General features: G+C 40.0%; 1 protein-coding gene across 1 annotated transcript in view; it reads left to right on the top strand.

Moving 5' to 3' along the window:
• Positions 1 to 20,709, top strand: part of LOC140454492 (heterogeneous nuclear ribonucleoprotein L-like) — a 47,934-nt gene extending 27,225 nt beyond the window's left edge. Inside the window, exons 8-14 of the mRNA XM_072549285.1 lie at positions 4,751 to 5,064; positions 6,378 to 6,502; positions 6,598 to 6,799; positions 8,206 to 8,263; positions 8,804 to 8,824; positions 18,967 to 19,062; positions 20,347 to 20,709. Of these exons, the coding sequence (XP_072405386.1) occupies positions 4,751 to 5,064; positions 6,378 to 6,502; positions 6,598 to 6,799; positions 8,206 to 8,263; positions 8,804 to 8,824; positions 18,967 to 19,062; positions 20,347 to 20,393 (863 nt within the window). The 3' untranslated portion in view covers positions 20,394 to 20,709. The remainder of the gene's footprint in view (positions 1 to 4,750; positions 5,065 to 6,377; positions 6,503 to 6,597; positions 6,800 to 8,205; positions 8,264 to 8,803; positions 8,825 to 18,966; positions 19,063 to 20,346) is intronic.
• The last annotated feature ends 583 nt before the right edge of the window (positions 20,710 to 21,292 follow it).

Below are 21,292 nucleotides of genomic sequence, written 5' to 3'. Positions count from 1 at the left end.
GAACATTATGGGCAATGTAGCATGGCCAATTCATCCAACCTGCACATCTTTTGGATTGTGGGAGGAAACCAGAGCACCCAGAGGAAAGCCAGTCAGACATGGGGAGAATATGCAGACTCCACACAGGTAGTTGCCTGAGGCTGGAATTGAACACACATTCCTGGCGTTGTGAGGCAACAGTGCTAACCACTGAGCCATCGTTAGCATTCACATGGAAAAAGGCAGGTTAGTTGGGAAGGGTCAACATGGATATCAAAAGGGGAAATCATTTAACTAGTTGCCTTTTTTTGAAGAATGAACAGGCTTGATGGGGTAATGCTGTTGAAATGTTATACATGAATTTGCAGAAAGCAGTTGATGCACAGTCACAAAACAGACTTGTGCGGAGCATTATAGGTCATGGTATAAATGAGACAGTAGGAACATGGATACAATATTGCCTGAGTACTAGGAAACAGTCATTGTAATGTGCATTTTTTTTGGGCTAGAGGAGGGTTTGTAGTGGACTTCCCCTGAGGTCAGTGTTGGGACCCCGGCTTTTACTGATAAATATTTATGATCTGGATTTTGATATGCAGAGGACAATTTCAAAGTTTGCAAATGACACAATTGTAAAAATTGTAAACTCTAAGGAGGACAGTGTAGGACTCCAAAAGGGCATTGACAAGGGTTGGCGAAATGGGTGGACAGGTGGCAGATGCAGGGAAGTGTGAGGTGAGCCACATAGGTAGGATGAACATTGACAAACTATATTAAGTAAGTGCAGAGGAGCCTGGGTGTGTATATATGCACAGATCATTAAAGGTGTCAGGACAGGTGGAGAGAGCAATTGATAAAACATTATGTCATTGGCTTTATTAATAGGAGCATAAAGTACTGAGCAAGCAGCTGATGTTGAACTGTATAAGACACTTGTTAGACCTCAGCTGGAGTATTGTGTACAGTTGTGGACGCCACATAGAAAAGGTACAAATGCAATGAAGAGAGTGCAGAAGCAATTTAGAAGAATAGTTCAATGTTGAGGACTGTTCTCGGAGAATGGAAGGCTGAGGGATTTAGTCGAGGTTTTCAAAATCATGAATGAGCTGGATAGAGTAGATGTGGGTTACCTGTTCTCGTTTCATAAAAGGAACAAGAACGACAAGGTGTAGATTTAAAGTGATATGCAAAAGATAGGCCAATTTACCTAACCTGCACATCTTTGCATTGTGGGAGGAAACCGGAGCACCTGGAGGAAACCCATGCTTATTCAGGGAGAATGTCGCAACTCAACACAGACAGTTGTCCAAGGTTGGAATTGAACCTGGGTTCCTGGCACTGTGAGCCAGCAGTGCTAACCGCTGAGCCACTTAGTGCTTTAATTTAGCTCTACGCCTGTAAATTCAAACCAAGACAAATGTAGATGACTTCACTGTCCCCATGAATGTACTAGCAATTCATGTTTCCAACTTTGAGTATTAGGCAGCATGATGGCTCATTGGATGGCACTGCTGCCTCACAGTGCTAGGGACCTGGGTCTGGTTTCATCCTAGTGTTCGTGTGGGTTTCCTCCGGGTACTCCTATTTTCTCCCACAGTCCAAAGATGTGCAGGTTAGGTGGATTGGCCGTGCTAAGTTGCCTCGTGTCCAGGTCTGCGTAAGCTGGGTAAGTTAACCATGTGATCTGCTGGGTTATTGGGGGTGGGTCTGGATGGGATGCTGTTTAGAGGATTAGTGTGGACTCGTTTGGCTGAATTGCCTGCTTCTGCGCTGTAGGGTTTCTATGATTCTATTTTTGTCAGTACTACCTGCTAATCCCAGAATGTCTTTTTAAGGAATATAATAAATATTTTTTGAAAAGTGGATTATCTACTATACTGTATTTTTTCTCCTTCTGCGTATGTGCCGAAGAGTTAATGGGTATCTAAATTAGTAGTTGTCAGGTGGGTCTGTATGCCAGATTTCATGCCATGTAGTTAGCAAGTTCACCTGCACTTGACAATGATACAAAGTTTTGAGAGCCTATGAAATTCTCTGTGGAGGCTAAGTCACGAAATATATTTAAGAAAAGTAGACTTCCAGAGGCTAAAGGTGTCAGGGAATGTCTGATAGAGTAAGAGTACAGTATTGAGACAGAGCAACAGCCATGATCATGTTGAATGGCAGAGTGGGATTTTGGGGCCAAATATCCTCTTCCTGCTCCTTCTGAAAACAATCCAATGTTTGTGCAAATCAGTCTTTTGGATTGTGATTTTCCTATTTGGATTGTTGTAATGCATGCTTGGTGCTGTTAAGTAAAGTAGGAGCTCCTGCTGTAGAGAGTAATATACCAGCATGGATAGAAGATTAACATGCAGAAAACTAGGCTTACATTAATGGGTATTTTTCAGATTGGTAAGATGTGTTAAATAGAGTCTGGCAGGAGTCAGTGCTGGGCTCGCAACCTTTTACAATATACAACAATGACTTAGATTAGGGGACAAGTTGACATGGTTGCTAAATTTACACACGGCACAAAGGAAATTATGTTGTGAAGATGACGTGACAAAGGTGCAAGTATATAGATTGAGCAGACATATATGTGCACATAGGGTATAATGTGAGGAAATGTAAAATTTTTCACTTTAGCAAGAAGAATTAAACAGCAGAGTATTACTTAAACGGAGAATTATTGCAGAATTCTGAGGTGCAGAAAGATCCAAGTATACTAGTGCATGAGTCACAGAAATTTAGTATGCAGTTATAGCAAGAAATTAAGAGGTGAATGGAATGCAATTCCTTATTATAAGAGAAATTGAACACTAAATAAGGAATTTATGCTTGAATTATACAAGCCATTGGTCAGACCACGTTTCAGAAACTGTGCAGTTTTGTTCTCCTTATTTCAGGAAATATGTTGTTGATTCAGAGGGAGTTCACCAGTTTGCTTGAAATTAGTGGGTTGTCTGTAAGGAAGGATTGGACAGGTTAGACTTGTTTTGGTTAGACTTGTTTTCACTGGAATTTAGAAGAAAGGTGGTTTGATTAAAATGTATAAAGTCATGAATTGTCTTGACCAGGTGGATGTTTCCTCTTGAGTGAGTGCAGAAGTTGGAAATGCTGTTTTTAAAATTAGGGGTCGACTTTTTTTGGACACCGATGAGGCTAACTTCTTTTTCTCTTGAGTTGTGAAATTGAAACTCTCCACTTCAGAAGGTGGGGGGGGGGTGGGGGGTGTGGCTGGGGGGGGGGGGATGTGTGGCTGGGGGGGTGGCTGGGCTGGCATGGGGTCATTGAATATCTTTGAGACAGAGATATATAGATTTTTGTTAGGCAGGGAAGTCTAAGGTTGTTGTGGTAGACGGGAAAGTGGACTTTGGAACACAAATGGATGGCCCACAAATCATCATCATGAATAGTGAAGTAGGCTTGAAGGATCAAATGACTAACTTCTGCTAATTTTAATGCAATAGGCTTAACAGGTAAGGCAGATGAACACAGCATGGGACTGGGATATCATAGAAATTACAGAGGTGTGGTTCAGGAATGGACAGGACTGGCAGCTCAATTCAGGGTATAGATGCTATAGGAAGGATAGAAAGCAGGTTAAGAGAAGAGAGGGAGTGGCGTTTTTGAAGAGAGATAACATTATGGCTGTACTTTGGGAGGGTATTTGAAAAGGATGATCACTTTATTGGGATTGTACTACTAAACCTCTTTCCCCCCCCCCCCCTCCCCACCCCCAACAGTCAGTTGGAAATTAAGAAACAAATTTGTATCTGTAAGATATCTATAAGAATAATAGGGATCTGATAAGAATAGTAGGGTGGTTACGATAGGGAGTTTTAACTATCAAACATAGACTGGCACTGCATGTGATGGGGACTTCATGTGTACAAGAAAAATTTCTGCTCCAGTTTGTGGATGCATTTTGGAAAGGTAGATCAGAGCAGGACTTGTACACGCAATGGTAAGGTGCTAGGGAGTGTTGCTGAACAAAGAGACCTTGGAGTGCAGGTTCATAGCTCCTTGAAAATGGAGTCGCAGGTAGATAGGATAGTGAAGAAGGCATTTGGTAGGCTTGCCTTTCTTGGTCGGTGCATTTTAGTAGGAGGTCATGTGGTGGATGTATAGAACATTGGTTAGGCCACTTTTAGAATATTGCATTCAATTCTGTCTCCCTGCTCTAGGAGTGACATTGTGAAACATGAGGGGGTTAAGAAAAGATTTATAAAGATGTTACTAGGGTTAGAGGGCTTGAGCTATTGGGAGAGGCTGAATAGTTTGAGGCTGTTTTCCCTGCAGCATTGGAGCCTGAGGTTTTGTGAGAGGGGAAAGATTTAAAAGGGACTTAAGGGGTAACATTTTTCATGGAGTATGGTGCGTGTGTGGATGAACTGCCAGAGGAAGTGATGGAGGCTGGTAGAATTACAACATTTTAAAAGGGACTGGGTAGGTATATGGATAGGAATGGTTTAGTGGGTATGGATTGAGTGCTGGCAAATGGGACTAGATTAATTTAGGATATCTGGCCAGTATGGATGAGTTGGACCAAAGGTTCCTTTTCTGTGCTGTGTATGTGCATGGTGATAGTACTTGTGTAATCAGTGCCTGGATTGGGGCTTGAAGCCATGACTACCTGATTAAGGTGCAGACACTGTCACTGACCCATGTTAGTAATCACATGGTTTCAAAACACTGTACTAAAAGAAGAGGACAGGTCAGATTTTGTTTTAAATTTATGCATTTCTTTTGCTTGCTTCTGACCATGCTATCATTCTAATTTGAACAGGTCATGGCTACCCTCCTTCTACATACCATGGCTATTACGATGATGAGGATGACGATGACTATGCTCCACCACATCATTATGAAGGCAGGGGAATGGGTCCTCCACCACTGCCACCTTCAGTGGGAGGTCCTCGTAGGGGTCCACCTTCACGACGATACACAGCTCAATATGGTGGTGCAGCACCACCGCCTCCACATGGTGATTATGGTCCTCTGGCTGATAGTCCCGTACTGATTGTTTATGGGCTAGATAGTAAGAGGATGAACCCAGACAGGGTGTTCAATATCTTCTGTCTTTATGGCAATGTGCATAAGGTATGTCTTGATCTTTTTATTTTAAAGAGTATGAATTATTGTTGTGGACCCTGCTTTCACTGTTGAGTTGTTTTGAAGCTTTGAAATTTTGAAGTTGTGCTGCCAATTCTGTTGGATTTCAGTGACATTTCAATTTGTGTTTGCAGAAGACTGGCATAAATTATGCAATCAGCATATATATTGATTCTATCTGTGAACTAGGGAAAATAAGTGATAGCTCTTGAAAGTGGAGTCAGAGGTGAATAGGATAGTGAGGAAGGCATTTGGTAAACTTTTTTTTATTGGTCAGAGTATTGAGTACAGGAGTTGGGAGGTCATGTTGCAGCTGTACGGGACATTGGTTAGGCCACTGTTGGAATATTGGTTTGCAATTCTGGTCTCCTTCCTATCGGAAGGATGTTATGAAACTTGAAAGGGTTCAGAAAAGATTTGCAAGAATGTTGCCAGGGTTGGAGGGTTTGAGGTATAGGGAGAGGCTGAACAGGCTAAGGCTGTTTTTCCTGGAGTGTCGGAGGTTGAGGGGTGACCTTATAGAGGTTTACAAAATCATGAGAGGCATGGATAGGATAAATAGACAAAGTCTTTTCCCTGGGGTCGGGGAGTCCAGAACTAGAGGACATAGGTTTTGGGTGAGAGGAGAAAGATATAAAAGAGACCTAAGGGGCAACTTTTTCATGCACAGGGTGGTGCATGTATGGAATGAGCTGCCAAAGGAAGTGGTGGGGGCTGGTACAATTGCAACATTTAAGAGGCATTTGGATGAGTATATGAATAGGAAGGGTTTGGTGGGATATGGGCTGGGTGCTGGGAGGTGGGACGAGATTGGGTTGGGATATCTAGTCGGCAATGAACGGGTTGGTCCGAAGGGTCTGTTTCCATGCTGTACATCTCTGACTCTCTGAGGCTATGTACTTCTCAAGTGTAGTTATTGTGGAGAATAGTTGGGAAATGTGTTAATCAATTGCACTCAGCATAAAAACCAAAATGAGCAATGTAACTAAGTTTATTGACGCCTAAATGTTCAGCACCCTGAAGTGAAAATTGCTGGTAACTTCCAAGTTGTTTTTCCTCCCCACTTTAAACTGGTTGTAATCAACTATACCAGTGTTCTACCAGCAATGTAGCCTCTGAGCTGCATGGTCATACAGCAAACCAGGATATTACTGTGCACCAGTCCTCCCCTTTACGATACTGCATCAACACAGCAGTGTGGTGACATTTAATCGTGCTGTGCACTTACTGGATAGGCAACGCACAACAGCCAAAATAAAGGGATGCTGACCACTCGGGTTTTTGTATAAATCTCTCTGTAGGTCAAATTCTTAAAAAGCAAACCTGGGGCTGCCATGGTGGAGATGAGCGATGGATTTTCAGTAGACCGAGCCCTAACATGCCTGAACACTGAAAACTTTCTGTTTGACCAGCATATAAACGTATGGTAAGAAAATTGTGCTATTGGTGATCTTGGACCGTGTAACTTTAGCTGATGTTTGTGACTATGTTGCTGAGATGTGTTTTCCCACCTCTCCACAGTGTGTCGAAACAGAAGGTAATAGTTCCAGGCCAGTCATTTGAGTTAGAGGATGGCTCTTGTAGTTTCAAGGATTACTCAACTAACCGAAACAACCGGTTCACAAACCTGAAGCAAGCTGCCAAAAATCGAATCCAGAAACCTAACAACATGCTACATTTCTTTAGTGCTCCTCCAGGTGTTACAGAAGAAATATTCCATCAGGTTTGTATTTAATATATTTTTTTTGAGCTATCTCTTCTTCTGTGATGGTAGCAAGTACACAGAGTGATATCTTGTTCTCACATCTGCTGAAACCACGCAGCACATGATTGAAATTCTCGTCCTTGCTATGATGTAAAAATGAACTGAACTATTGCTGTACCTCCAAAATAGAAGCTGAGTCGACCACTGTCCTTGAAACTGCTCTGTTTTTCAATAAGATCTTGACTGATCTTTAAATTAACTCCCCTTCCAATCCCAGGAATATAGGATAAGGAGTTGGCCCTTCTGCACCTTGAACTTGATTCACCATTTAGTGTCATACCTGATCAGCTATCTCAATGCCATTTCCTGTGCTCATCCCATATCCCTTGATGTCAATGGTATCTAGAAATGGTTTGATTTCTATCTTGAACATATTCAGTGACCTGAACATCTTTAACCCTCTGGGGTGAAGAAGTGAAAATTCCAAAGCTTTGGAACCCTCTTAGTGAAGACATTTCTCCTTATCTCAATCCTAAATAGATTGTCCCTTATTCTGAGACTCTGTCTGCTGGCTATAGATCTCCCAAGTCAGGAAAAACATTGTTTCAGAATCTATCCTGTCTTTCAATGAGGTCATGTTGTCTTTTCAACTCTAGAGAATGCACTGTTAGCTCTATACTACCTGATTACCTTGATGTCCAACAATCTATTGATCTCTGTCTTCAGCTTTAATGACTGAGCATTCACAACCCTCATGTAAATCATAAATATTCATAACTAGTTTCCCTACTGTTGTGCTTCATATATTGGTGATAATAACTATTTTATCTTTAAGAATGATTTTTCGGTGTTATCATGATCTGATTCCGTGTTTAAAGCCGGAGTGACAGATTTTTTCACTTAAGTTAAACAAAAAAATTGTCTTTAGATTCAAGACTTTGGTATAACTCTTAACATAGGAAGATAGGCCCCAAGTGCATTTTAATTCCTTTGATTTTCTGAAGATTTATTTTGAGTGGTGCTCAGCGTGCAGACAAGCAGTAGATGGATTTCAGCAGATTTTCTGGCCTTGTTTCACTTGATGCTGAGATTTCATGAAATCAAATTATAAACTGATATTCTCATGACCACTGAGTCTTTATGTGCTTTTAAATTTACAATTTGATAACTTTGGTTATCACTTTTGAAATCCATAACTGTTATAGATCAACCTTTTCTTTCATCTCTTGCATCCTAAAATGAGAGTGGGTTTCAGGACAATGGTTGAACTGAAAGGGTGGCTAGTATTTAGCAAGTGGTGATTACTAAATAGATGAGGATGCTAAACTGTGAATTTATTTTTGTTCTGCATTTAATTGCTTGATATATCTTGACAACTTTGTCTGGGCAGAGATCAGGCTGGTTAATCTTCACTTTATTTCCAGATATCTGACAAAGCTAACGTGAAGAGGCCTAAAAGTATTATATTTTTCAGTGGAAAAAGTAAGTGACACTTTGCAACTTGGGTTCATTTTATAGTTCTGTTGTCATTCTGATTCCAAAATGTGAGGGATAATGGGTGTGTGCAATTTTCACAATATTTCGAATTCTAATATGTGGAACATTTTAAATATTACCATCCCAAACTTCTGCTCTAATTTGTCAATTCTACGAGAATATTTTGTGATGAATGGAGAAGTAATTGATGAAACGGTTTTCTGGAGGGCACCAATTGCTGCAAAAGCAGTGTAGTGTGTTCTATGAGGTGTCTTGCTGTCTTTTTGACCGGCCTGACTGGGACCCTCCATGCATTAGTTTACTTGCTGTTTGCAAAATACTGGCTATTATCACAAAACGAAAACTGCTTCTGTTTCCAATTTGTTACTTTAATCTGAAGGGAGGGATCCTCTGACTTTGTAACTGAGTGGATATCTGAGGACTTTTGAGAATTTCTGTTAATCAATGTATGCATGCAGGGAAACTTATTGTTTGATTTTGTGCTTTTTTTTTTGTGATCTTTTGGCATCTTTCAACCTTCTTCAGCTGGATCAAAAGGAAACCAAGGTAAGAGCCAACTTTAGATGTCTTCACTAGTTACAGTCTGTTTTTCTTCAATGGAACTTGAGTATGTAGTATTCACTTGTCATGCAGTTGTGATGGGTTCAGGTGATAGCTGCCCATATAACTTTAATCCCATTATTTTAGGGCTTTAATTAAAGAAATTATTGATCGTAAACCTTACAAATTGTGATGCTGCTAGGCTGTGCAAGAGCGATTTTCTATCAGGATAGGGAGGAACATATGTATCTCAGTATGTTCTAGGGTGAATGATATTTAGAACACATCATAAAGTTGGTGTTGCCGACCAGTTGGTTATACAAATGCACCTTGAAGTAAGAATCTTATGATTTCAGATCAGTTATGTGCAAAAAGGAGTTTGTTCCAAATTTATTATCTATTTCTATCTGTAATAAAAATTTGTCAATTTTTCACATTGGAGTCAAATACTCTCAATTATAATGCAAGTTGTATTCGTACAGGCAAATAACGGGTGGAATTTTAAATGTGCCGCTACTATCCCCAAGGATTGGCTTTGGGAGCAGGGCTTACATTTTTAAAAATGCAGAACTGATTCAATCAGCTGTGAACGTACCTATTGCTGCTTCAACTAGGGTGGGTGTTACTGTCAGGAAAGTAACACACTCTCAAATAGTGAATTAGTAATTATATTATTTAAGTGGGTCTGTCTCCTTCAGATTTGCCTATGAATTTAAAGGCAAAGTCAAAGTGATTCCCAATGACCGTTAATATAAAGGGCACACAATGTGGTTTCCACCTCTATATTCACATATGTTTACAGTCTTTGTTTTGGTAGAATGTGTGGGAGGCACCAACCAGGTTACTCATTCCGAAGGCAACTTTGTGCCTGTATAAATTTGTAATTTCACTAACCCACGACTTTTTTTATTTTGCATTCATACAACTGGCAATAATGGAAAATATTTCTAGCATTGTAAGGAGATCTCCGTTATCTGTAAGAATAATAGGGTGGTTATGGTAGGGGATTTTAACTTTCCAAACATAGACCGGGACTGCCATAGTGTTAAGGGTTGAGATGGAGAGGTATTCAAGTGTGTACAATAAAATTTTCTGATTCAGTATTTGGATGTATCTACTAGAGAAGGTGCAAAACTTGACCTATTCTTGGGCAATAAGGCAGGGCAGGTGACTCAGGTGTCAGTGGGGTAGCACTTTGGGGCCAGCGACCATAATTCTATTAGTTTTAAAATAGCAGTGGAAAAGGATAGACCAGATCTAAAAGTTGAAGTTTTAAATTGGAGAAAGGTGATTTTTGACGGTATTAGGCAAGAACTTTCAAAAGCTGACTGGGGCCAGATGTTCTTAGGTAAAGAGACGGCTGGAAAATGGGAAGCCTTCAGATAAGAGATTACAAGATTCCAGAGACAATATATTCCTGTTAGTTTGAAAGGAATGGCTGGTAGGTGTAGGGAATGCTGGATGACTAAAGAAATTGAGGATTTGGTTAAAAAGAAGGAAGCATATGTCAGGTATAGACAGGAAAGGTCGAGTAAATCCTTAGAGTACAAAGACAGTAGGAGTATACTTAAGAGGGAAATCAGGAATGCAAAAAGGGGACATGAGATAAATAGGCAAATAGAGTTAAGGAGAATCCAAAGGGTGTTTACAAATACATTGGGGACGAGAGGGTAACTAGGGAGAGAAAACATCAGCAAGGCAGCCTGTGGAGCCACAGGAAATGGGGGAGATACTCAACGTGTATTTTGCATCCGTGTTTACTGTGGAGAAGCTTCATGGAAATATAGAATGTAGGAAAATAGATGGTGATATCTTGAAAAATGTCCATATTACGCAGCAAGAAAATGCTGGATGTCTTAACACATAAAGGTGGATAAATCTCCAGGACCTGATCAGGTATATCCTAGAACTCTGTGGGAAGCTAGGGATGTGATTGCTGGGCCTCTTGTTGATGTTTGTAGTGTCGTTAATTACAGGTGAGGTGCCAGAAGACTGGAGGTGTGGTACCACTATTTAAGAAGGATGGTAAGGACAAGACAGGGAATGATAGACCAGTAAGCCTGATGGCCGTGGTGGACAAGTTGTTGAAAGAAGTCCTGAGGGACAGGATTTACACACATTTGGAAAGGCAAGGACTGATTAGGGATAGTCAGCATGGCTTTGTGCATTGGGAATCATGTCTCATGAATTTGACTGAGTTTTTGAAGAAGTAACAAAGAGGATTGATGAGGGCAGAGTAGTGGATGTGATCTCTATGGACTTTAGTAAGGCGTTCAGCAAGGTTCCCCATGGGAGACTGGCTAACAAAGTTAGATGTCACGGAATACAGGGAGAACTAGCCATTTGGGTACAGAACTGGCTTGAAGACAGAGGGTGGTGATGGAGGGTTGTTTTTCAGACTGGAGACCAATGACCAGTGGATTGCGACAAAGATTGGTGCTGGATCCACTGCTTTTCATCATTTATGTAAATGATTTGGATGTGAACGTAGGAGGTATAGTTAGTAAGTTTGCAGATGATGCCAAAATTGGAGGTGTAGTGGACAGTGAAAAGATTACCTCCGATTACAACGGGATCTTGATCAGATGGATTACTGGGCTGAAGAGTGGCAGATGGAGTTTAATTCAGATAAATGCGAGTTGCTGCATTTTAGCAAAGCAAATCTTAGCAGGATTTGTACACTTAATGGCAAGGTCCTCAGGAGTGTTGCTAAACAAAAAGACCTTGGAGTGCAGGTTCATAGCTCCTTGAAAGTAGAGTCGCAGGTAGATAGGATAGTGAAGAAGGTATTTGGTATGCTTTCTTTTATTGGTCAGAGTATTAAGTATAGGAATCTGAAGTGTTTGCAGAAGAAACTCAGTTTGGCATGACTCCAACTATTGTCTGGTAGCTACATTTAGCTTTGGAGTTTGTTTAGAACCAGACTGTCATGGTGACTGGCAGTTCTGATTTGGAACATGCCGGCATAGCCTAACAACAGATCATTTTAATTCTGCCTTTTTAAAATAGCATTATTCGTTTCTCTCTCAAATACATTGATAGTTCAGTCTCTGTATCTGACACTGGCGGTCTGGCTTCAGATCGACACTGCAGATAATGGAGTAACTTATGCCCTTTCTCCTCTTCCCCTTTGTTATTCACAATACAATATTTTCCAGAGGGAGTGTTTTAAGTCATCTAGAGTGTGGTGATTTTCTGTTTTTAAACACAGTTTGAGGTTAAGTTTAAATCAGGAAAAGAAATGCTTATTTAGACAAGACCCTGAGATGTAAACACTTAGTTCCATCAGTCCCTCGGGCACTAGACACACAAGATGGATTCTAGGGACAAAACGTGTATAGGAAATTTGTGGAGTTAATGGAAATAAATCATGTTCAAATTTCAGTCGTTTTGAAAAGCACGTATTGCTAACCTGAATGGGTTCTCTTTTGTGGTTCTTTGGATGAAGGATAGTTGGAGGTGCTTCATTTTCCAGGCACAGGCAAACCATCTCACTGGCTGATCGGCCCCTAATACCGAACTACCTACGTTCCTCGTAGCACTGCTGCAGTCGTCATCCATAAGGAGTAAGAAAATTGAAGCGATTAGGATTTAAAGTTATTAGCTGTGATGTTAAGCTTCAATGATTTAAAAAAAAACAGCACAAAGATGCTCTAACCTCCATTGAGCATTGTTTGAAACATAAAGACTGTTGTGAAGTGAGATAAGGAATTAAAAGAATTGGAATCCTGTTTATTCACTGATTTGAATTTTCAGCAATGTAGAAAAGGTCATACTTGTAGGCAGTGCAAAACGTACACAGGCAGTATGCCAAGTTGAAAGTGCAAATAACTCATTGCGCTTGGATGGAAGTTTTGGGTCACTAGTGGGAAGGAAGGACGTGAAAAGGCAAGTGTTGTATCTCTTGCACTTGTGTAACAGGGCAATGAGCTATGGGAGAGACCATACCTGAAATACTGAACAGTTTGGTCTCCTTATCTAAGGGAGGATACACTGGTATTGGAGGTAGCCAAGAGAATGTTCATTAGATAGATGGATTTTCTTGTGGATTTTCTGAATATGGATTTTCTTGTGTCAACTACTCTTTGGAGTTTAGAAGAAGTATGTTTTGATAAAATTTCAAATATTCTTAGGTTGCTCAAGAGTATAGATGCAGAGAGTTGTTTTTACTTGTTGGAGAAACTAGGATTTCTGAGCATAATCTCAGAATAAGGGGTCAACAATTTCAGAGGGAGATGAGGATTTTATTTTCCCCCTGAGGATAGTGTCTGTAGAATTATTCTTGGAGAATTATCGAGACTGAGTTGTTAAGCATATTCGAAACTGAGCTATCCAGACTTCTAATCCGTCCAGGAATTGAGGGTTAGGGGGATAAGGCAGGAAAGTGGAGATCAGGATGTTAAGAACTACTATGATCATGCTGAATTGTGGAACACGTTTTATGGGTTGAATGTCTATTTAGCTTCTATAGTAAACCAGGTTGTTGCTGAGGGAACTGTCATGTTGCATTACTATAAATGGGGGAATGGGAAATCTGTTAGGTTGTGACTTCCCAGAAAGCAGGTAATCTTAGACTCCCCCACCTCAGTTATATTGTCTTCCACCTTCTTCCATCAGGCAAAAGGTACAAAAGTTTGAAAACACGTACTAACATATTCAAAAACAACTGCTTCCTTGCTTTTACCAGACTTATGAACAGACTGCTCATTTATTAGAGTTCATCTTCTCTGTAGCTATATAACACTATATTCTTCATTCTGTTCTATTACCTTGGTGTACTTATGTAAAATAAGACTTCTCTGGGTAGCATGCGAAATAATGCTTTGCACGGTGACAGTAAATCAAATCAAATTGTGATAGAAATTTCTGAGGATCTATTGAATGTCAGGTTGCTGGATCAAAGCTGACCTTGCCGTGATTATTGGGAGGCAGGGGTTTGATGTAGTTGGGTGTGGTGCAGTTCAGGAAATGACACGGGACTGGTTGAATGCGACGTCACCTATAGTGGAAGGTGTAGTGGGGGAAAGTTGTTTGTCCCCCTCTAATTTGACAACTAGACTTGGTTCCTTTGACATTGGTTTATTCAAGCATATGCAAGGGAGCAGTATTCTTCATATGATGCTTTACTGACTCTTTGGTCATTACAAAACACCCCTTTGAACATCATGTAGCAATAGTACTAGTACTGATAGCAACCTGTTGCTCCACAGAGTGTTCTTACATGTCAGTTAAAAGCATAATCAGTAACAGCGCAGAAATCAAGCTTCACTATTCCCAGAATCATCAACAAAATGTGAAGATTTTGAAGAGTCACAATTCTCCAACTGACCTGTGTTTTAGACTCAAGTTGACAGAAAAGCAAGGACCTGGTTACTACACTCAAGAATGACTATTTATTACAAATAGCTAGCCTATAGCTGTAGGTAAACAATTGAGCCATCAGCATGTATCGGAAGTAGTTAAAATTCTAATCCCCTTGTAAACTTCTCCTTACATGCGCATGCACGCTCAAATGCACACACAAACAGGGGGAGAAAACATGGGTATTAATCTAGCAATACTACCATTGTGACACTATCTCCCCCAAACTGAAGGTAGACAAAGTCAGAAATCACACAACAGGCCAAACAGGTTTATTTGAAATCACAAGCTTTCAAGTTCAAAGCTCACCTGATGAAGGGGCAGTGCTCCAAAAGCTTGTGGTTCAAATAAACTTGTTGGACTATAACCTGGTGTCATGACTTCTAACTTTGTCCACACCAGTCCAACACCGGCACCTCCACAAATTGAAAATGTACTTTGGCTTACTTCTTGATGTTGACACTGTAGCCAGGCGTCTGTATTGGGCTTTCCTCATTGGATCAGGATGATACATCAGGATGATGTTCTTGGTGAAATATATGTGAATGCACATGGAACCATTGGACTTTATACGCTGTAATAGAAATAGTGAGTGTTATTTTCAGATTTACATTTAGCAACTCTAATAAATCCTGACTGATGGCAAACACCGAAGCCTATTTAACACCAACTGATATCACAACATACTCAACTTATTGCTAATTTTCAAAACTAAGACAAATTTGCTACTTAAATAGGTTCAGCAATGCACTATATTCCTTATTATTCAACAATATGGCTCAGTGGTTAGCACTGCTGCCTCACAGCAGCAGGGACCCGGGTTCAATTCAACCCTTGGGTGACTGCCTGAGTGGACTCTGCAAATTCTCCCCATGTCTGCGTGGGTTTCCTCTGGGTGCGCTGGTTTCCTCCCACAGTCCAAAGGGGAGCAGGTTAGGTGGATTGGTCATGCTAAATTGCCCATCGTGTCTAGGGATGTGTAAGTTAGCCATGGAAAATGTAGGGATAGGGTAGGGGATGGGTCTGGGTAGGATGCTCTTTGGAGAGGTTTGGATTCGATGGGCCAAATGGCCTGCTTCAACACTGTAGGGATTCTATGTCTATATTTGGAGAATACAATTTTTAAAAATCACCATTTTAATCGCATCTGAACGTAGCAAATAGCCTGCAATCATAGAACCTAAAGAGTGACTGCACCATTGAGAGAATATTGTCAGTTGTGACTCACATAATTCTACATCACCTCAATACAATGAGGAATTGTCAACCCCTTTTCAAAGTCCTTGGACAGTTGATTGGGGGGCAGGGGGGAGTTGGGAGCAGGTTGAAAAACCTGGCTGTATTCCTAGGATCTGGGAGACAGGATTACCCAGTTGAGATGCGTCAAACATTAAAAACATTAGGAAGGTAGATACAGAGAAACAGTTTTCTGTGGTGAGGAGAAAACCAAAAATGTAGATAGTAGGTTAAAATTACACTCTGTCATTTACGAGCAACATCAAGTTTTTAAAAAATTTTGTAAGCACAGTGGGTAACAAATTTGGGAACTCTCCCCAAAACAATTGAGGATGTCAGGACATTTTGGATTTAGGACTGAAATGACTACATTGTTAGGGGAGTTAATTACAGATATGGACCAATGATGGGAAAAGAGCTATTAGATGCACAGCAGCTTTGGTATAAAGCAAAGAGTGGAGCAGGATCAAGGGGCTGAGTGCCCCTATTCCTATTCTCTGGATACAATGCTCTCAGCAGCAGACATTGGTAATTCCAGATATGAGACTACATTCCTCTCTAATATCCTGCAACCCTGTCCAACCTCCACCTGAGAACAAGGCAGGTGAGAAGGAAGAAACAAATTTACTCACTTAGTGGCAGGAAGCAGGAGATGTCAAACAGATGAAAAACAAAACTTAATACAGAGGCACAAGACAAAGCAAAAAAAAGCAAAGCAGGAAAGAAAGGCTCTTTCCAATATTTTAACTCCCACTTGAATCTTGTCTTAAAAAAAGACAAGGGTGTCACATGAATGCGTGAAAAATTCACCAGCAGATGCTGCCAATATTAATTAAATGAAAGCACAGAAGCAATGGTTTAGTGGTAATCTCACTGTATTAGCAATCAAGAACCCCAGTCAAATGAGTGGAGGACGCAGGTTTGATTCCCACCATGGCAGATGGTGAAATTCAAATTCATCAAAAAGGTAGAATATAAGGCTAGTCTAATGCAACCACCATAGATTGTCGTAATAACTCATCTGGCTCACTCAGGGAAGGAAATCTGCCATGCTTACCCGGTCTGACTCTAGACCCATGGCAACGTGTTTGACTCTTAACTGGGCAATAAATATTGGACTCTCAGTGATGCATGATTTTGAACAGGATTTTGGTGATATTACAAGCTTAGAATATTGAGGTTAACATGTCATTTTTGATAGCTTTGTTCCTTTCAGCACCCCTTATCTCGTGCTAGTCTCTACTGATTCGGAGTTTCAACCAAAATCTTTTGGTCATCAAAATCCCTTTCTCCTTTGTTTTTCTTATCATAACAGCCTATTTAACTTTTGCTTTGATGGGTATCTTTGCAATGGCTGTGAAACTATTTTGCCTTTCAGAAGGGAATAATTGTGTTAGAAACAGTTCAGAACAGGTTTACTTGACTGATCCCTATGATGAAGGGATTACTTTATGGCGAAAGTTGGAAAGATAAAACGCTGGCCTTGGAGAGGGACGGTGGGGAAACTGTGAAGACTAGATGCATAGTTAATGAGATTTCCAATTTAGGGAGAAAGCATGAAGTGGTACAAGCATAGGCTCCAATGTACTGGAAAAACAAACAGTAGATGGGACCAGACGATGTCTGGAAGAAACAATAATCCACACATCCTATAAAAAGTCAGATGTTGCTGGAATCTACATCTAGTCTCAGAAATGCATTGAGAATTATTTTGATATTCTCTATGAATTGAAACATATCAAAATTCTAGCAGTCAAACTCTACCCCTGAAACTCAAACTGTTTCATCATGGAAGAAATCACTTGTGATATCTCAGTAAAAGCTAAGTACTGCAGATGGTGAAATTCTGAAATAAGAACAGAAAATACTGGGGAAAACTCAGCAGGTCTAGTAGCATCTATGGAAAGAGGAACAATTAATATTTGAAATCCAATATGACTTCAGAACTGAAAGAGGCTTGAAGTTTGTACTTACGCTGCTGATAGTGTGGGGAATTAATGGTGAGATGTCCAGAGCAAAAGAAAAAGGGAGTGTTAATAGCAGCATAGGAGAGTGAAAATTTGGTGTCAATAGGTGGCAAATGGATTAGTTTTTGTAAGAGACAAGTCAAAAGACATATTCCAGTTATACCTGTCTGTATGTATGGTACAGAGGAACCTCGATTATTTGGCATTTGATTAATCGAGTTTCGGATTATCTGAACAAGATCTTCCGGCACTCGATTAATCGAACAAAATACTTCTTTGGATAATCGAGGTTCCTCTATATTGGCAACATTCCTTGTTCCTCTGATGTATGAATGATACTGCTTCCCTCTCTGTCTTGGAATTGGAAAAATTACTTTGCTCTCAATGTCCATCCTCCTCTCACATTCACCTGGTCCATCTCTGACCTTTCCCTTCCTTTACTTCATTATTTCAATTTCTGGGAATTGGTTGTCTGCCAATATCTAGTATAAACTACTTGATTCCCACAGTTACCTTGACAACACCTATCATGCTCTGCTTCTTGAATGACACCATTCCATTCTCCCAGTTTCTCCATCTATCGAGCCTGTTGTGGTGATGCTACCTATCACAGAGATGTCCCTCATTTTCCTCAAGCAAGGATTCTTGCTTGCATCCCAACCGTGGTTGATAGGGTCGTCAGTCATGTCTGACCCATTTTCTGCATCTGTCTTCGAACTTTTTGCTCCCTCCCAGAATATCAGTAGGTTCCTCTGACTCTTACCTTTCCACCTCACCAGTCTCCACATTCAGAGGATCATCTTCTGCTATTTCTGTCATTTCCAGCAGGATAACACCACAAAGCACATCTTCCTCTCCTTTGCATCATCAACATTCCACAGGCACTATCACTTTTGAGAAATTCTGGTGTTCTCTTCCCACAAACACCACTTGCCATGACCCCTTCCTATGTAGCTACAGAGTGGAACACATGTTCGTTTGTCTTCCTACTCACTGTCCAAGCCTCAAACCAGCTCCAGGTGAAGCACTGATATACTAGTACTTCTTTCAATCCAGGCTACTGTATTGCTGCTCCCAAAATGGCCCCATTACATATCATTCTCTTTATTATCATCATTAGTATTCCCTCTGTCATGATCTGTTCCACTTATACCACTTGTCACCCTCATCCCCCTGTTGACTGCATAAAACCCATAGTTTTCCAGCCCCATTCAGTTCTGGAGCAGAATCATATTGGACCTAGCATTAAATGTGTTTCTCTTTCCACCGATGCTGCCAGGCCGGCCTTTCTCCAACATTTTCTGTTTCTTTTTTTATAATATTTCAAAGTTGCTGACAACTTACATGAAGCTTAGCATTAAGTGTGATGCTGTTCTGGTGCATCAGCAAGGGAACATTGAGTGTGGTGCTTGATGATCAGATCATACAAGATTGTTGATCTTAAAATCGGGAGGTTTCTGCTTGTGAACATTTATTTTTAAACAATATTCATTTTCTTTTCTAATAAATGCCAGAAATAAGTTTCAGATCTAACCATTCACAGAAAAATAATGCTACTAACTTCCCCAATATCTCAATTTTTAGGTGAGAAGAGTTCTTCTGGCCTTCTGGAATATGAATTGAAGAGTGATGCTTTTGAGGCATTAGTTATGCTGAATCACTACAGACTAAAGAATCCAGGTATGTTATTTTAATGAAGTGTAAAACTGACGTGATATATAATCTCGAGGATTTTCAACCTTGCACATACTAATGATGGCATATTGCTGTTTAATCATAGCTAACCCGTTGCTGTAAAGCACCTAAAACATTGGACAAGCAACCTTATTTCTATTTTACACATTTCAACCTTTGACTCAGTTAATCTGCTACTGATTGCAGATAATATTAACATCAGAACGAGTGAATATTGTGACTTAAGCTCAAATAATAGAGCTACGGAAAAGTGCAAAAAAAATTATAATAGTGATACCAGAACTGAGGTATTTTAACTATCCGAGCAATCTGAAGCCCTTTTCTCTAGCAAGAGAGTGCTGATTTTTAGCATGAAACTATAAAATTTCTTTGAAACTATTGAAGTGGTTTAATAGGATAGACATAGAGAAGATGGCACCACTTCTGTGGGGAGTCCAAAATCAGGTTATAAATATCCATTAGATTCAATAAGTAATTGGAGTCATAGAGATGTACAGCACGGAAACAGACTCTTTGGTCCACCTTGTCCGTGTCAACCAGATCCTAACCTAATCTAGTCCCATTTGTTAGGATTTGGCCCATATCCCTCTAAACTGTTTTCATCCCTGGAATGGTTAGATTGTGAAACCTGCTACCACATGTAGTAAATAACTTCATGGTCTTGGTTCTTTTGTATCTTAACTTGCATTTGGGAAATGGTCACAAGTGTGATATTTGAGATATTAACTGTATAAGTTAGGGGCAAATTTAAATAGGTGGAGGACATTTTGTTTTTGTGCACATTGAGACATTTATAGGTACTGCTGTGATCAGTATGGTTAGGAACTGTACACTTGTAATGCTTCACTTTGGAATAAATCCAAACTGAATAAAGATTGAATTCTAGTCTTCAAGCTTAATATGAGGAATGGGGATGGATTATTTGAAGGACTTGGTAGTACCCATGAAATATATTCTAGTGCACTTGTCAGTTTCTCCAGAGTAACCTGATGATAATAAATAGAAACCCTCGAATAAGCAGTGGGCAGTGGGACTGCACTGAATGTTGATAAAGATAGCCTAATATCTTGTTTGGACATAAACCTTAAACCAAGAAATCTGTTTGCCGACATTATGTTCCTTTGGACTTCAGTAATGCACTTAAAGATTTTCTTTTTTACAAAACAGGAAGGTTAGTTTAGTTAAATGTATTTGCCAATTTGTGTACTAATGTGTGTGTCTTTTTTTTCTTTCCCTCCTGAATTTTCTGAAAATTCAAAATTTAAACAGATGGGCCTGACCTGTTCACACTGAAGCTGTGTTTCTCGACTGCCTAACATGATCCTGTGCATGGAACCAACTCATCGAGGCTGATCGTTGCTTTTGATGTTTTATTTGCTTTTGCTTTCTTTAATGCTGTAATGTGCAGTGACCCATGGAAAGGAATTTGTTTTCCAGTGCAAGGGCAGTTTTTTTTAGCTTTCCCAAGAATGAATGGTTAGTGAAATGTGAAATGTGGCTGTGCTAGTGGTTAGTATATACAAACATTTGTTTAGACTCGTTTAATTATTGGAAGATTCCTACACTGCAGAGAACTGTACACTATTGTGTTACAGCTAAAAAGTATTAATAAAACACTTCTTTTAGTCTTTATGAATGCTTGTTCAAGGTAATTTAAATTAATAAATGGATATAACTTTACAACAACCTACTTAGCGCATACACACACACACACACTTGGAAATGTAGCACAGTAGAAGTGTGCAAGAAGAAAGCCGGTGTGACATTCTGGATGCAACCCTTTTCATCAGAACTGAGGGTTGGAAAGTAAAGTGGAATTTTTATGATTTTTTTAATGCTTTTTTTATGACTTGCCAATGGTCTATTGTCTATCCTATTTACTGCCTTGAGAAAATGGTGGTAATGTGCTGAACTGCTGTAGTTGTATGGTTCGGTTCAGCCATGGTGCATTTTCCCTGTAGTGCAGTCATGAACTGCATGGCCTTTGTTGACGATCTCCAATAGTTTAAAAATCATGACTGAGAATAGCATTTTATTCCAGATTTAATAAAAGATTGAATGTAAATGTCCTCAACTGCCATGGTGGGATTTAACTTGTCTCCAGAGCATTAGCCTGGACCTCTGGGTTACCAATCCAGCCCCAATTGGAAGTGTTTTAACTCAAAGCAATTTCAGCCCTCAGCTTAACATGTACCTTGGTGTGTGTCTCATGTAT

This window comes from Chiloscyllium punctatum, chromosome 29 (assembly GCF_047496795.1).
Source record: "Chiloscyllium punctatum isolate Juve2018m chromosome 29, sChiPun1.3, whole genome shotgun sequence".
NCBI classification, from domain to species: Eukaryota; Metazoa; Chordata; class Chondrichthyes; order Orectolobiformes; family Hemiscylliidae; genus Chiloscyllium; species Chiloscyllium punctatum.
Note: the sequence above shows the minus strand (reverse complement) of the source record. Positions and strands in the feature narration are given on the sequence as shown.